Source organism: Anomalospiza imberbis, chromosome 3 (genome assembly GCF_031753505.1).
Source record: "Anomalospiza imberbis isolate Cuckoo-Finch-1a 21T00152 chromosome 3, ASM3175350v1, whole genome shotgun sequence".
NCBI classification, from domain to species: domain Eukaryota; kingdom Metazoa; phylum Chordata; class Aves; order Passeriformes; family Viduidae; genus Anomalospiza; species Anomalospiza imberbis.
Window position 1 is genome coordinate 6,503,021 of NC_089683.1, and position 15,275 is coordinate 6,518,295.

General features: G+C 42.0%; 1 protein-coding gene across 4 annotated transcripts in view; it reads right to left on the minus strand.

Moving 5' to 3' along the window:
- Nucleotides 1-15,275, minus strand: part of ADGRF5 (adhesion G protein-coupled receptor F5) — a 41,351-nt gene that overhangs the window by 1,551 nt on the left and 24,525 nt on the right. For 3 of the 4 annotated variants that reach the window (XM_068183267.1, XM_068183268.1, XM_068183271.1), the window contains 12 exons: nucleotides 14,267-14,473; nucleotides 12,113-12,346; nucleotides 10,606-10,770; nucleotides 10,256-10,474; nucleotides 9,767-9,985; nucleotides 8,392-8,544; nucleotides 6,981-7,177; nucleotides 6,204-6,383; nucleotides 3,375-4,745; nucleotides 2,358-2,399; nucleotides 2,200-2,259; nucleotides 261-345 (listed from right to left, as the gene is read on the minus strand). In XM_068183267.1, the coding sequence (XP_068039368.1) occupies nucleotides 261-345; nucleotides 2,200-2,259; nucleotides 2,358-2,399; nucleotides 3,375-4,745; nucleotides 6,204-6,383; nucleotides 6,981-7,177; nucleotides 8,392-8,544; nucleotides 9,767-9,985; nucleotides 10,256-10,474; nucleotides 10,606-10,770; nucleotides 12,113-12,346; nucleotides 14,267-14,473 (3,132 nt within the window). Of the gene's footprint in view, nucleotides 1-260; nucleotides 346-1,041; nucleotides 1,659-2,199; nucleotides 2,260-2,357; nucleotides 2,400-3,374; nucleotides 4,746-6,203; nucleotides 6,384-6,980; nucleotides 7,178-8,391; nucleotides 8,545-9,766; nucleotides 9,986-10,255; nucleotides 10,475-10,605; nucleotides 10,771-12,112; nucleotides 12,347-14,266; nucleotides 14,474-15,275 lie in introns of those variants that run through there. The other variant, XM_068183270.1, reaches the window with a different exon arrangement.

A 15,275-nucleotide genomic window follows, 5' to 3' on the forward strand; every position in this document is an offset into this window, starting at 1 on the left:
AAGCTCAAAACAAAGCTCACTTAGTGAGGTTTAGAATTGGTGAAACATCCAATAATTGTTTTAGAGATAGACAATTTCAGTGCTAGCATTATGCTACAATTGACTTCTTGCAGTTCCTTTGCATTAGAAGGTTAAAAACCATCTATGGATGCATGGAGAGACAAATAGATTAATGGATATCAAGTCAGACAGACCCTGAGAGCAAGAATGAAAGCCAAATCCTGTTTGTGCTTCAGTAAGGGAGATCTGTTGTCACATACCTGTTTTCCCACATAAATTGTTAAAGGTTCTTGAAAATGGGTAGCTCATAGCAAGCATTGGTGTCACCAGGATCAGGGAGGATGACTGAAAGAGAAAAAATTGCCTCTTGTCAAATGAACTTTTTTGTAGCCCCATTTTAGGGAGAGAATAAAAGGTTCAAACAAACTGTTTCATTAGTATGAGCAAACAATCCACAGAAGGTAAAGCAAGATGTTTGTGAGGCATCAAGTTCACACATTTGCATGTTTATGGTAGTGATGGAGGGGATCAACTTTAAAAGAAACTACAGGACACAAACTGCTTGTCTCTAAGTCTTGGCTGGGGGGGGATGGCTTAGGCTCCAGAGTCTGTCCTAACAGGCAGTATGGGATCCTGTTCTCTTATCTGTGCCAGTATGGCCATTAAGGTAACCACAAAAGCTAAGATTTATGTGAATGGGGATTGTTCTTGACAGCCAACAGCCTGAGATAATCCGAGGCAAACTTAATTTGACACACTAGAGGGCATTGGAACACAACTCTCTGCAGTCCAGATAAAGGAAGGAACTTTTTGCTGCTAAAATGAAGTTTCTTTTTTGGTTCTGGAGTGGTTTGAGAACTTAACGGGATTCCTCCAAGGATGTATTAAAAAAAGTTACGAAAAGCACATCTTTTACTGTTCAGTCCTTCTTCATTATTTAGATGTACTTTGGTGGGGAAAATTAGGCAGTGTTGTGTATTGTCACCTATATCATAAGGTGGTAGAGAAAGAAGGTAAATGAATCACATATAAAACACTTAATCAAAGACTTTGATATTGCTTTATTTGCTCATTCTCAGACCTCAACCGGCTGGAGAAATGGAATGACAGGAATCTTATGAAATACAGCAAAGGGAAGTTCAAAGTCCTCCTGTTCCTGGGAAGGAACTAATTCAATGCCAAGACACTCAGGGCTGTCTGATTAGGACAGAGTAAAGACAGAACCAGACTTTTCTTCTTGGTGCCCAGTGGAAGGACAAGAGGCTTTGAGAGCAAATAGAAATACAGGAAATCCCACTTAAGATGAAACTCTTTCATGGTGAGGGTGGTCAAACACAGGAAAAGGCTGCACATAGAGCTTGTGGTGTCTCCATCCTTGGAGCTACTCAAACCCAACTGGACACAGCTCTGAGCTCTATCTGACCATGCTCTGATGGGAGTGTTCTGCAAGATGATCCCTGAGGGTACTTTCCAATTCCAGCAGTTCCTGCGGTAACTGGGGTGATTTGATCCAATGCTGTTCTTCTGAACTGACAGTTCAACCTTAATGGACTCCTTAATTCCTCTGAGCCTGTGTTCTCATCTTCTTAATTATCCTTGCTTTTAAGTTGGCTTCCTAGTTCTTTAGTAATATCTGTACAGGCTCTTCTGAAAAAATCCTGTTCAGATACCAATATAAAATCAAGGTTTACTGTCATATAAGGGTGATGCCAGCACCATTGGCTGCTCAGGAACAGGGGGAGGTGGGTATTGGAACTAGATGATCTTGAAGGTCTCTTTCAACCCAAACCATTCTAAGTTTCTTACACATCCTGTCATTTTTTGTTAAGGTGTTATAAATGCAAAAGTGTAAGCTGAAATGATAATTCCCCAAGAAGTCCCCCTTGCATTTCTCTCAGGTTGTGAATAAATACTAGTGCCAAAAAAATTTTCTGTTTTCTAACTAAAAGTTTCAGTTACATTTTCTAGTTTCTCTCTTGTGGAATTTAAAGCAAATGTCCACTAACAGCCTTCTCATTTTTTCATTTTTTACCAATTATAGTGAAAATAATGAACTTTTAAGAAGGGGATATAATCATGTTTATGTTGTTAATGTCCTCTCTGACTTGTTCTAATAAATAATCTAGAATTTAAAGTGCAGTGGACAACGTTAGACTACTCAGCAGCAACTGAAATACATTTTTAGGTCAAGATTCTAACCTTTGATTGCTGTGAACTCCATTTGGATGATGAATTCCTCTTCAACAGGGCTTCTTGTATCTATTTGTTAAAAAAATTAGTCAATCAGTAAATACTGGAATTCTGTTCAAATTCCAACAGTATTTGGACATAATGTAAGAAATAGTTGGAATCCTTACCTTCTTATCCCAGAGAGTCCCAAACACCAAAATGAATAATCCCTACGAGACAGATAATTACATGCATTTTGATGACACCAATCTTTAATTGCAATATATAATGAGTATCTCCAACATTGTTCATGATACTATTTAAACTTTGAACTCTTTGATAAAGGGCATTTTTCTAACTGCATATCACATAGTGGGCTGCTCATTTGGCAGTTCTCTAGGCCTGGTCTATTTAAATTCTGTGTTGATCTGGTCTACAAACTGACACAGATAATTTGGTAGCACTAAATGTATTTGGAAGAAGGAATGTGTGTGTATGGAAGACATGTCCTACCTATGCTCTCCTGGCAAACTAGTAGGTTCCAAGAAAAAGGCCAGTGAGTTTGGTTTGAAGAAAACAGTTTTGATGCCATTCTTAACAATGGCAAATCTTAAGAATTCTCTTTAAAGAGAGAATGGACATAACTATATTGTCCTTAAGAAATCTTGTTGTATTGGGATCCTACTGGCCACCTAAATGTGTCGCAAAAGTCACACCGACTAAAAACTCTCAATTGTGTATTTTTGTCAGTTCTTCTCTTTATCATTGGTACTTCTCAGCTGAACTTGGTGACTTTCTTGTGGTTTATACTGGAACCCACAAAAGCATAATAGGATGCCTCCAGCTGCACTATAAATGGAAACAGGGATGCTCAAGTTTGCCCACCTGAACATAACAGGTGTGGTCTTCAGCAGTGAAGACCATTTCCTGGTCTTCAGCAGTGAGGTTGATCCCAAAACTACTGGCAAAGTAGGGAGTTATCTTTAGGTCAGCTTTATCTATACAGCACATCTGTTAAGGCAGCTGAGAATATGAAATACTGCTGAATTCCTGGAATGGCTTTCCTAGAGAGCCCTTTTGGAATAAGTATGTGTTAGGCAAATTTAAGCTTTTCCCTGGTGTTCTTATGCCCTGTCAAGCACAGCACTGCAATAATGTCTCTATGTTAAATCATAATAGAGGAAACAAAAATGCGCTCAACTCACCTGCAAAGCATTGAGCAGACTAAAGAGGATGTGGAAAGCTGGATTACTGTTTTTGATGATGGTGGCAAGGCCAAAACCCCAGGTGAGGCCTAACAATGGTGTCAGGATGGCCACACTTTTGCCAATCTGAAACAGAGATTTCCTCTCCTGCCCACTTGACCTATCACCAATAGTTGGCCTCAGTATTTTTATTATAACAACAGCGGCAATGAACAAGTTTGTGGCCACAATGATCAAGGCAGGTATGACAAAGGCCAGGAGAGCTTTGCTGTCCTTCCAGTTGAGCCAGCAGACATCCTTTCTTGTGTAACTGTTCTTTGGCAGTGTGACGGCGATGGTGGTGACTGCAATGACAAAGGGGCACACGTATCCCAGGCAGAATGCCACTGCCTTCTGAGCAGTCTTACTCGTGTTGTGTAAGATGAACACCAGTCTGTAGAAAAGGATGAGGCCCAGGCTCAGCATCCAGAAAAAGACACACAGGTAGAAAAAATGGATGAAGAAGGTGGCCATAATACAGGTGTCTCTGCTCATCTGCTGCTTTTGATCAGTGAGGGAGGCAGTGACAATGAACCAAACATCAGCAATCAGTAGGGATGTAGCAATGTTGAGAATACAGACATGGCGCATGTAGGAGGTTGTGTTGTTTGTCACGTACTTCCAGACCAAGGATTCAATTATGATGCAGACCACCAAGCTCACGATTGAAATGGCCAAGCCAATGAAGGAAATATAATTTTCAACGATCGGCTCAGAGGATCTATCAGGTGACATCAGGATGGAGAATGATGTCAAGTGATTGCAGGAGCAAATGACATAATCTCCTAACTCTGTGGGTGTGCAGCCATGATTATCCCAGTCCCCACTGTGATTGTTGAGTGTGAAGTTCCAAAAGACACACTTGGGCATCTTTAGAGACAAGTCTTTCTTTGCAAATGTCATATTAACATCAAACTTCTGGCTTCTGTTGCTGCTCAAAGTTGTTGTTATCAATAAACCGTTCACATATTCAAACGTTTTCCGGGGCAAAATATGTCCAAGTTTTGAGTACATCACACTGACAATGGTTGAATTTTGGGTTAGAGTCTGGATTTCAGTTTCACTAATGAGCACATTAACTGTGAGGTTTTTTGTACTGCGGAAGTTCTTGTTATAATCTGTATTGTTATTTTCCTTGACAACTACTCCTTGGAGCTGAACGGTGTTTGCAGAGACAGAAGGAATGGTGTTATTAAGTGGTTGGAGACGCAAGGAAAAATTTTCTACCGACTGTAGTAACAAAGAACTTTGTTGTGTCTTCTCTTTATTCAGGTCTTCCCAAGCTTCTGTTGTGGAATCGTCAACAATTAAATCCACTGTGGATAAGAAATTCTGGAACAACAACAGAATAATGCAGTTACTGAAATCCCACACAATTAATTATTGTTTCTGATGGTAATTTATGTGTGGTCCTAAAAGTGCCTTTTGAAAAAGCCCAGCATTTTCTTATTTTGCTCAGTCCATGTCAAGTCTTCAGTTGTTAACCCTCTGCATACTTTGTTTCCAAGTTAAGGTTTCCAAAAGAAGAGCTGTGTGACTATTTTTTAATATATTATTTTGTATTTTGGCATTATTTGGCATTTTTGGCATCTCCAGCCTTCTTTCCTTTCTTTCTCAGTGTTCGTGCTGTCTTTGATTTCTTGGTGTCTCATGTAGGGCTCTCTATCTACAAACTATCAAACCTTTTTGCACTTTTTTGTTCAGAAAAGCAATGCTTTTCCTCTGGACCTCATAATCATGGTTCCCAATTATTTCTAAGGTTTCTTTTGTTATTCATTTGTTGTTAAATCCAACTTATTTTTCTTGCTTGATCATGGTTCCTGGAATTTACTCTCCCTATTCCTATTTCAACTTTTTTTCTATTCCTGCTTCTCCTCATGGAATCATAGAATCACAGAATGGTTTTGACATTTAAAAGTCATCCAGTCCAACCTCCCTTCCAGGTGGCAAGGACATCCAGCTTCATCTTGGACACTTCCAGGGTTTGGGGCATCCACAACTTCTCTGGTAAATCTATTCCAGTACCTTACTGCCCTCACAGCAAACAATTTATTCCTAATACATAATCCAAATCTGCCCTCTTTCAATGTAAACCATTGTTCCTTGTCCTGTCACTACAGGCCTTGATAAAAAGCCTTTTTATAAGTCCTCTTTAAGTATTGAAAAGCTGCAATAAGTTCTTCCCTGAGCTTTCTCTTCTCAAGGCTGGACAACCCCAGCTCTCTCAGCCTGTCCTCATAGGAGACCTGCTCCAGCCCTCTGACCATTTCTGTGACCCTCCTTTGGACGTATTCCAGCATGTCCACATCCTTCTTGCCCTAGGGACCCCAGAGGAGGATGGAGTGCTCCAAGTGGGATCTCACCAGAGCAGAGTAGAGGGACAGAATCACCTCCCTTGACCTGCTGGTCACACTCCTTGTTAAGCAGCCCAGAACATGTTTGGGTTTCTGGGCTGACAAAGCACGTTGCTGGCTCACGTCCAATTTTTTATCCATCAGCCCTTGTCCTTTCCTGTCTTAGAATGCTGGAGATGTCCATGTGTTCCTAAAATATTTCTAGTTGCTAAGCTTACAGCAGCTTCTCTTCCATGCATAGACTCCTTGTCCTCATCATTTTGAGTTTTCATAAACTTCTCTGTATCTTTGCTGTCACTTCATTTCATTCCCTTAACACTTTCCTGATCTTGATCCTAAGCAAGTGTGAAACTTCTTCAGGAAGAACATCATCCCCTCTGACAAAAGGGGCCAAAGGGCTTGGTAGGTGTAGATAAGACATAAAATAAAATTTTACCTGCATAGTGGGCTCCTCTGCCTCGACTGGGATAGAAGAGACCATATCCAGAATGGTAACAATTGCGCCTAGGTTTGCTGAAGAATTGTTTATTGTGGTTAGCTCCTTTCTTGTCTGTTCCTGAAGCTGTGCAAGGTAGGAGGGTAGTTGAGCTTTTGCTTCGGGGCTGCTGACCAAGGACTGGAACAGAAGATAACAGCACATGATGTATGAAATCCTCTAACCTGGCTGAGAGAAAGGTGACTCTGGATGGTTTGTGGGTGGGAAGAGCACTGTGGGATGATACCAAGGCTGAAAACCAAGTCCTGGCAACCACTTGTGAAGTGCAGTGGCCAAGGGTATGGGCACTGTAAGAAGGGCCTGGGGATGAGGCTGGGCCAGGACAGTGGCCTGGAGCTGTTCCTATGGCCTCACTGTTGGTGTGCTCTGTAACATGCTGTGGGCTTGTGCCTGAGCACAGCTCAGGGAACGCTCCAGGCCAGGAACTGGTCCTTATGGATGCCATGGACAAGGTCACCTTGCCTGGGAACAGAGCATTCATGTGTATGGACATTATCCATGCAGTGCCTCAGGCCCTTTTTGTCCTGGGAGGGGCCTCGGCTCTTTCACTGGCTGGTGTAAATAAAGCCAAATATTCTTCATTCTTTCTTTTGAAAGAAACTTTTAAATGCTTCATATATTTTAGATTATGATAAGCAAAAATCATGCAACCAACATTTTTGCTCTTTCTCCCCACCCAGCTCCCCACCCCAAGCTCCACAAAGCCATGGGTGTTACCTCAGCAATCCCCAGCAGGTCGTTTATTGGTCCAGACAAGCAGTCATTCCTTGCAACCTTCCATGAGCTGTTGATGCACTGGTAAGTTATATTGCCTCGAGTAAAACCTTTTGGATTTTTTACGTCACAGCATGGCTTCATTAATAGGGCCCTTTCTGTACCAATGCCCAAGCTGTCTGAGCAGGAAATTTTCTTACCTGTACAGAGAGGAGACAGATAGAAAATAAGAAGCAGGGAGATGAATGAATTTCCCCCACAAAACTTGTGATCTGTTCCAAGATCTTTAAATTAGGATTTCAGCTTACTGTCTTCATTAATTATGATCTTTCAGGGTGTATATGTCTCACATTCCTAATTTTTATGAATCAGGAAATTAAGAAAGAAATCTAATAAAGCTCGAATTTTCGAGTACTGAATCAAATCAACAAACCAACACCCAAAGACTTAGATTTATCTGTTAGACTACAGGGTTAGACAGAGCTGGAGTGGGATTATATTGACCATTAAGCAAACAATAATTAATACAAAATTTATTCTGTTAAGGTATTCAGTACTGCTGTAGAACTAACAGGAAATTCATTAAGACCTTGATAGTGAGGCCTCAACACCTTTTTGATGAACCGTGGGTGTTGCTAATTGTCTTTGATTGGCTTAGTCAGATCAGTAAGTATCTGCTGATTAAAGTCATTAAAGTAATTAAAGTGTCTGCATATTTATTGCCTAAGATAGTGAAATCTGGCAGATACAGTGATTCAACTGTACATACCACTGTTGTGGAAAAAAGAAAATTTCTGCATCAGGGAGATGTGCAACATTTCTTCCTCTCCAATTTAGAATAAAAGAGGTGAAATATCCAAACTCATGTCAGAGCTAAACATCAAAGCTGGATTTAGCAATGCTGAATTCTAATCACCAAACATTCCCTGCAGAGCTGACTGGAAGCTGCCCTGGTCTCTGCAGCACCTCACAGAGGTTGCCCTTCTTGTGTTCAAAGTGGAAATACTCTCCCACAGGCTGTCCTCCTGAGCCTGATGAGGCACCACAGTCTTTGATCCTTGCTGAATTGTTGGTGCAAGCTGGGAGCTGCATGACCACATTTCAACACAGGGGATGAAGCTTGGTGGTGCAGCCTGCAGCAGTGACTTAACTGTCACTGCTTTGGAACATACTGGGTCCACTCTCAAATGCAGGAAAGACAATACATCTTGTCTATTTTTTTTTTAAAATTAGATCAAAACTGGTATTTTCCTCTGTGTGTAAAAATTTCCCATTGGAAAAGGAGACAATAGTTCTTGGATAACAAAAGGCTGTTTCTGTTAGATGTCACTGGTGATGAATTTGTGGCACCTGATTTAACAAAGGTATTGTAATGTCCTATATAACAACTCTAAACAGTAACTTTTTTCCTTACCAGGCATCAAGTGCAGTCTTATTTGTTCACTGTCAACTCCCTGTCCGATGCGGTTTATAAACTTGCAATATGCCACAATCTCTTTCTCTTTGTCACATTCTTTTTCTGTGTGATTATACATGTAGCAAAGCAAATTGTCTTTTTTCTTTCTCTCTGTACAGATGGATGAAGACAGGTTAACACAGATTTGGGGTCAGACAACTAAAACCAGCAGAAAGCATTGGCAAAACTTCATTTTCTGTGTGTACTAGAAAAAAAAAACAACTTTCCTTTGTGAAAAAGCTCCCTCTCTGTATGCTGACCTCTGTGTCTTACTCCCTTTGTAATAAATCTAGTTGCTGTTGCATGATCAATACCTTTTCATTTACTGGTGTGTGAGCAAATTCTCCCCAAACCCTCTTAACTGTGCAGTAACCAAAATTTACTTGGAATATAATTTTTGAGAATACTCTTCCTGCCTTTACTGCAGGTGTTTCATTTAGGCTGGGATAGTGTTTGGCTGCTCTTATATGGCTCTTTGGAACTCAGGATTTGTGCCACACTCCCACAGCTTTTCAGAATGCCTGTGCCTGAGGGTGTCTCCAGCTGCAGTCTCTTCCAACCACATCCTTGCCTTTTTCTTAGCTACTGAAGGCCTCCTCAGTCTCCATCGGCTTTACTCCTCAACCTGTTGTTTTTGCACTCCTGCATGCTTACTGAGTTATTTTTGGTAGATCATATTTGCTTTTTCTTTTTTTTTCAAATTAACAGTTTTGTAACTCACTTGAAAAATGTTACTATATAAAAAACAACACACTGGAAAACTTATAGTATATAAAAACACGTCAGAGAAATTGCAGAATTGCCTTAAATTTGAAGACTTAGACGTGTAGGCTTTTGTATTGTTGGAGACGTGCCCCCTGTATCCTCAAAGAAAATGGAGTAGTTTTTTGAATTGCATTCTTAATGGGTTACTCGACATTTTTCATTAATTAGTAAATTTTCTTAAGTAATGTTTTCTCAGTATTTATTTTAAGAAGTGTCAGAATGGAAGATAAAAACAAATAAAAGGAATTCAGCAATTTCCAATTTGAAGAAGAGTCAGGATGCTCACTTCTCCCTGCCTGGCAAGTCAAACCAAACATTGAGTTTACCTATTATGTATTTATCACTATAGCAGTGACTTCAGCATTAATCCCAGACATGTTCCCCAGACATGCTCAACATCCTAAAAAAATCCATTTCCCCTTTTTTGCACTCTCAGAACTGCTCTTGGGTTGTCATGAAAGCAGTAGGTATGACTTGTTTACACAGACCTAACTGAAAACAAAAAACCCAGAGACTGGGCTGTGACACAGAGTGAAACTGATTATTCTGCAAGTTTATTGTATCTTACCAACTTGAAATTCATTTTGTTGAACCACAAATGTAACCCTGTAGTCTCTCACGGTCTTTGCACTTATGCAGCACTCGAGGGCATGTGGCACTTGGCACTGTATCGATGTTGCAATGGGGTCTATCAGGATGTTCTGCTTCAGGGGCAAGGAAATCACCTCAATGGTAATGTTGGCAGAACTGTCCAGGTTTTTCTGGGAGAATGTGCAGATGTAGGTGCCTAAAAGAAGTGATACAAAACCATGTTTCAGTCAACAGAAGTGCTCCTCAGCTTTTGCATGGTCATGAATGCTGAACAAATACAGTGCTGTTGGCAACATCCAGCCTTGCTGTCCTCCAACACTTAAAATTTTAACTCAGAGGGCTCTTTATTTATTGTGGCCAGTGAACAGTTTATTGTGCACAGTGATTTGCAGGGCTAGGGATACTGTAAATGATCTGGTACAGAGATTTCATTGCCTTTGTAGCCAGTGAGACCATATTTACTCACCTCTCCAGTCCTGCGAGGCAGACTTCACTGTGAGCACAGACACAGCTGGGAATTTGCTATTTTTGATGCACATATCACAGTCTACTGTTTTTGTGTCATTCCCAGACTGGATTTTCCAACTGATGCTGTCATAACTGCTCACATCACTTTTGCATGTTACATTGAACCCATATCCCTCGGAAACTGTTGAGTTTGTGCTTGAAGATATTGTTACGTGGGCTGAGACAACACAGGACAAAAGTCACATTAGTGAGAGTTACTTTTAATCCTTTTCTTACAAATTCTGTGTGCCACAGAGGCCATCTATGCATTAAAGAGCTGTTGTTCTGTCACAAGTCCCTGCCCCTCACCTTTCCGCAGGTACGTGACTCTGATGCTTTGAGCACGCCTGGCTCCGTGTCCAGTCTCCATCTCACACGTGTATGTGGTCACTGCACCTGACTTATCAGGGGGGCACAGTGACTCGTTGATGTTGAGCTGGTATCCAGTGCAGTTTCCACTCAAGATGGACACTCCTATGGAGAAATAAGCATTGTTTGAAGGGCTACGGATGTCCAAAATTACCTCTGGAAAGCACAAGCAATTACTCCAGCCATGGAAACCCTTGTGGGTTTGTATGTAATTGACATCATGGCACTTTAACTTGTTATTGCTGTTTTACCTGGCAACACTCACAGTGGCAGCACTCAGCTCTTTGCTGAGATTCCTCCTGCCAAAACCAGTCAGAACGCAACCACACTGCTTGGAAATCTCAGGGTCAACCAAAATGAAGAGTATTCTGGTTAAGCCTAATCCTATTTGTAATATTTAGAATGAGTAAAGGCAAGTAAAACAGGAGTAAACACTGCAGATTTTAATGTTGTCTAATTTTGAAATAAAAATGTGGAGGTACTTGACAGTCATTCAATTTAAAATCTGAAGAGTTCTGGTTTAGCTGTGAGCACTAAAGCTGTCCCATGCTGCAGCTGACAGCGCAGTTGACATGAGAGCAGAGCAGAGTTCCTGGGGGAAAGCCTGGCCACAGGGAATCAGGGGTAAAACAGCCCACTGCAGTGGGCCAGGATCCCCTCTCCCTGAAAGCACTGCTGCACTCTAGTAACTGTCCTCTGAGAAAGTGACTGTGTGCATGAGCTTTGAAGATTTTATCTCAGTTTGCTGTCCTGCTTTCTGCAAAGTTTAATTTATGGCCGATAGTTGACAATAAACAGTTACTTCATACTCATAAAATATTAAGAGGGGCAATAGACCGTTTAGGGTGATGATTCATAGACATTTATGAGCATTTCAGTTCATGTTACTTTATATCTCTTTGTAGCACATTTACCTGGTGCCTTGTTAACTCTTTATATTGGAAAGCCTTACGGGATGCCTCAGACTCAGCTGGTATGTGAAGTATCACAGCTACAGCTGGAAAGGCAAACAGTGCTCATATTTATCTGTATTGCAGCTGTTTCACAGTGCAGCACTTGTACCTCACGATTGCCAAATCTCAGAACATGGTACATGAAACATATTTGCACCCCAAGGGTGTTTCCAGAGATAGCAGCAGAGACTGGTGCACTCATCCTTGCTCTCAAAATTTGACTATGCAGAAATAAACTTTCTGGAAGTAGCTGCTGTGTTGCTGATCCAGGCAGCTGTTTCCATCCATTCAGGTTTAAGGCATCAGTATATGGAGATGCCTGAAACCCCACTGGCACCTGCACAACACATACATAGTCTGTCCTTCCCCCTGCCACTCACACCTTTGGAGCATACCTTGTATTCATCCTAGGACTTTGGGGCAGCCACTTAGGAGGAGACCTTTGAGCAGTGAGCAAACCTAGCAGGTGAAAGACGACCTTTTGTTAATCTTACCTGTAATGTTGATTGCTCCATTTACTTTCCAGGAAACCTTAAGCGATGTCAAGTGTCTGTCAATGCAACAGGACAGGAGAAGACCCTTTGCTTGCACTTCAGGACTGTTACATGTGACATCGATATCCTCAAAGTTTGGAGTGACATGTAGTGGAAAGACAGATATTGTTTCTGTGGCGTTGTATATCTCTGTGTGATACAGACTGCTCATTATGAACACACAACTATAGGAACCTGTGAAGCATAAACAACAGTTTTTTGCTGAGTTTGCCTCTATTTTGGAATTAGGAGCTACTTCCACATCTGCTTTTCACATGTCCCTGCTCTGCAGTGGCTGTGCTACTTGCTGATCAATATGTACGCTCAGGTCACCTGCAGAATGCTTTCTGCAGACCCCTGGTGCCAAATGTATCTAGATTAGGATTCACTGTTGATGGGTACTTGAGGTCAGTGTTCTTGGACCGAAATACTTCAAATCTGGCTGAGTGGGTGCTATTGGGTTGCTGGTGTATATTGCCCATAGTCCTTCTGGCAGCAGTATGTCATGGTAGAAAGATTCCTACAGAGAACAGGTGACAGAGAGGTGCCCAGGGTGTATTCCACCACAGCTGGCCTCGGAGTGGAGGCTCTTAAGCTGCTCAGAAGGCACTGCCAAAAAACAGAGCAGAGTATTTATCACAGAATCACAGAATATGCTGAGTTGGAACAGACCGATCAGGATCATTGAGCCTAACTCTTGGCCCTGCACAGGACACTCCAAGAGTGATATCATGTGCCTGGGAGCATTGTTCAAACACTTCTTGAACTCTCAGGCTTGGTGCTGTTACCACTGCCCTTGGGAGCCTGTTCTAGTGCTCAACCACCTTCTGCGTGAAAAACTTTTCTCAGTTATCCAAAACCTCCCCTGACTCAGCTTCATGCCACCTCCTTGAGTCCTGTCCCTGGTCACCAGGGAGAACAGATCTGTACCTGCCCCTCTGCTTCCCCTCATGAGGAAGTGGAAGACCACAATGAGGTCTCCCCTCAGTCTCTTCAAGACTGAACAGACCAAGTGACCTCAGGTCCTTCTCATACAGCTTCCCCTTCAGGCCCTTCACCATCCTTGAGGCCTCCTTTGGACTCTCTCCAACAGCTTGATGCCTTTTTTGTATTTTGGTGCCCAAAACTGCACCCAAGGACTTGAAGTGAGGCCTCCCCAAACCAGAGCAGAGCAGGATGGTCCCCTGCCTTGCCTGGCTGGCAAGATTGTGCCTGATGCCCCCTCAGGACATGGCTGTCTCTCATGGCTGCCAGGGCAGTGCTGACTGACATTCAACTTGCCATCGACCAGGACCCGCAGGTCCCTTTCTCTTTATCAGCCCCTCTCTCAGGCACGAGTCCCCTGGATGCAGCCAGGCTTGGTTTTGAGATTGGCAATCAGAGCTCCACATTTCCCACATATTTTAAGTATGTGGATTTCCCTTCCCCAGTGGGATAGCCAAATGAGCAGACCACTTACATAGAAGTCGAAACACCAAGATTCAGGGCATCCTCAGTCCAAAGAATTTTGGATCCACTATTTCTATCTCGCATTTGTGTACCCAAATACCTGGTCACAGGCTACCCTTTTTGAAGTTGACCGTAGAATTCATGGTCCAAAGACAAGAACTGAGTGGAAGTTTGAGCCCAAGCTCTGATAGTACATAATAATTCCCCTGATAGATCCTCCCAGAAAAATGCCACCAGTTTATCTGTTTCTGATTTTCAAAAATCTCTAAACATGCAAAACTGTAACTCTGAGCTCTGATTTAGTTAGGTCATGTGTGTGCAGGGGGTAAGGGCACTAAGGACAAATTCGACCACAGTCTCCAGTCACAACACCAAAAGGGTGGGAAGGCTTCACAGCCATGCAGTCACCACCATCTCCCCTGGTATGCTAATGAAGCCTGGCACTTAGAACACCCAGTCACATACAATCACTTCAGTCAGTTCACATCTTACTGGCAATGCCAGTCAATACATAAATCATTAATGAAAGTAACAGGAAAATGATGAGGGGCAGTGTAATTTTCACATTTCCTCTAGAAAATGCAGCCATTGCATTCATCTTTGCTTTTTATAGAACTAGCCACAATAAAGATTTACATCTGCTGTTTTAACAATGGAAAATCATACCAGAGTCCTTTGTGGTAACATTGGTAATTTTAAGAATTGATCTTCTGGATGCCAAAACTGTCTGTATTGAGTACCGGGAGCCGGCTGAGATGGTCTGGTCAAAGTGATACCAGGTCGCGTTGGCAAATGTTGAATTTATCTCACAGGTCAGTCTTACTATGTCCCCTTCAAAAATGTTTGAGGGTTTCACGGTGAAGTTTGTCTGATCTGGGAAGACAGAGAGAATATTCTGCATTACTCTCACTTCAGCTCACATCTTTATAGTGTCTTTCATTTTATAAGGGACCCAGGAGCTTCACATCAGCTGCAGGGTACCACCTGTGATACAGGCCATGGGATTTGCCCTCAACATATTCTTTTAGTATCTTTCTCATCTAAAAATTCAAGAAGGTATTATGCAGAGTTAGAAATATTTTTATCACCACCACTACTTTCTAATTAGATAAGCTGGGAGGAGAAGCAACCAGGTTGAAGTAATCCTCTGAGACAGACAATCCAGCACTCGGTGCACTGAGAGCAGAACACCTCGAGGGCACTTGATCAGCAGCTGAATTGTAACACACTGTCCAGCAGCAGCATGGAAAATGTGCCAAGGAAGCCAAGGGGAATGCGTTGTCATGTAAACTGCAAGAGTTTTATGTTTTGCTTTAAAGAGAAGGAAGTGCTGACAGCCTGACATTCTTAGAGCGGTCTTGGTTCTGTAGGTGAATTAAGGGTGTTCAATCTCTCCCCTGGACGGAAACACATCAGGGATCATTTAGAATCATTTAGGCTGGAAAAGACCCCTGAAATAATCAAGTCCAACCAATAACTGATAGTGGAGTAGCTGGAAATCTTCGTTTTTTCATGGGAAGTACTGCATGCATGGTCTTCTCATGAAGGTCCTAAGCTTTGGTGACACACAATAAAATGAAAGAGCTAAGAAATAAATGTTTCTTGAAAGTCAAGTACCAAATCATCAACAGTATAGGGCAGCTACATGATTCAGGCAAAAAATTCTAAAGTAAAG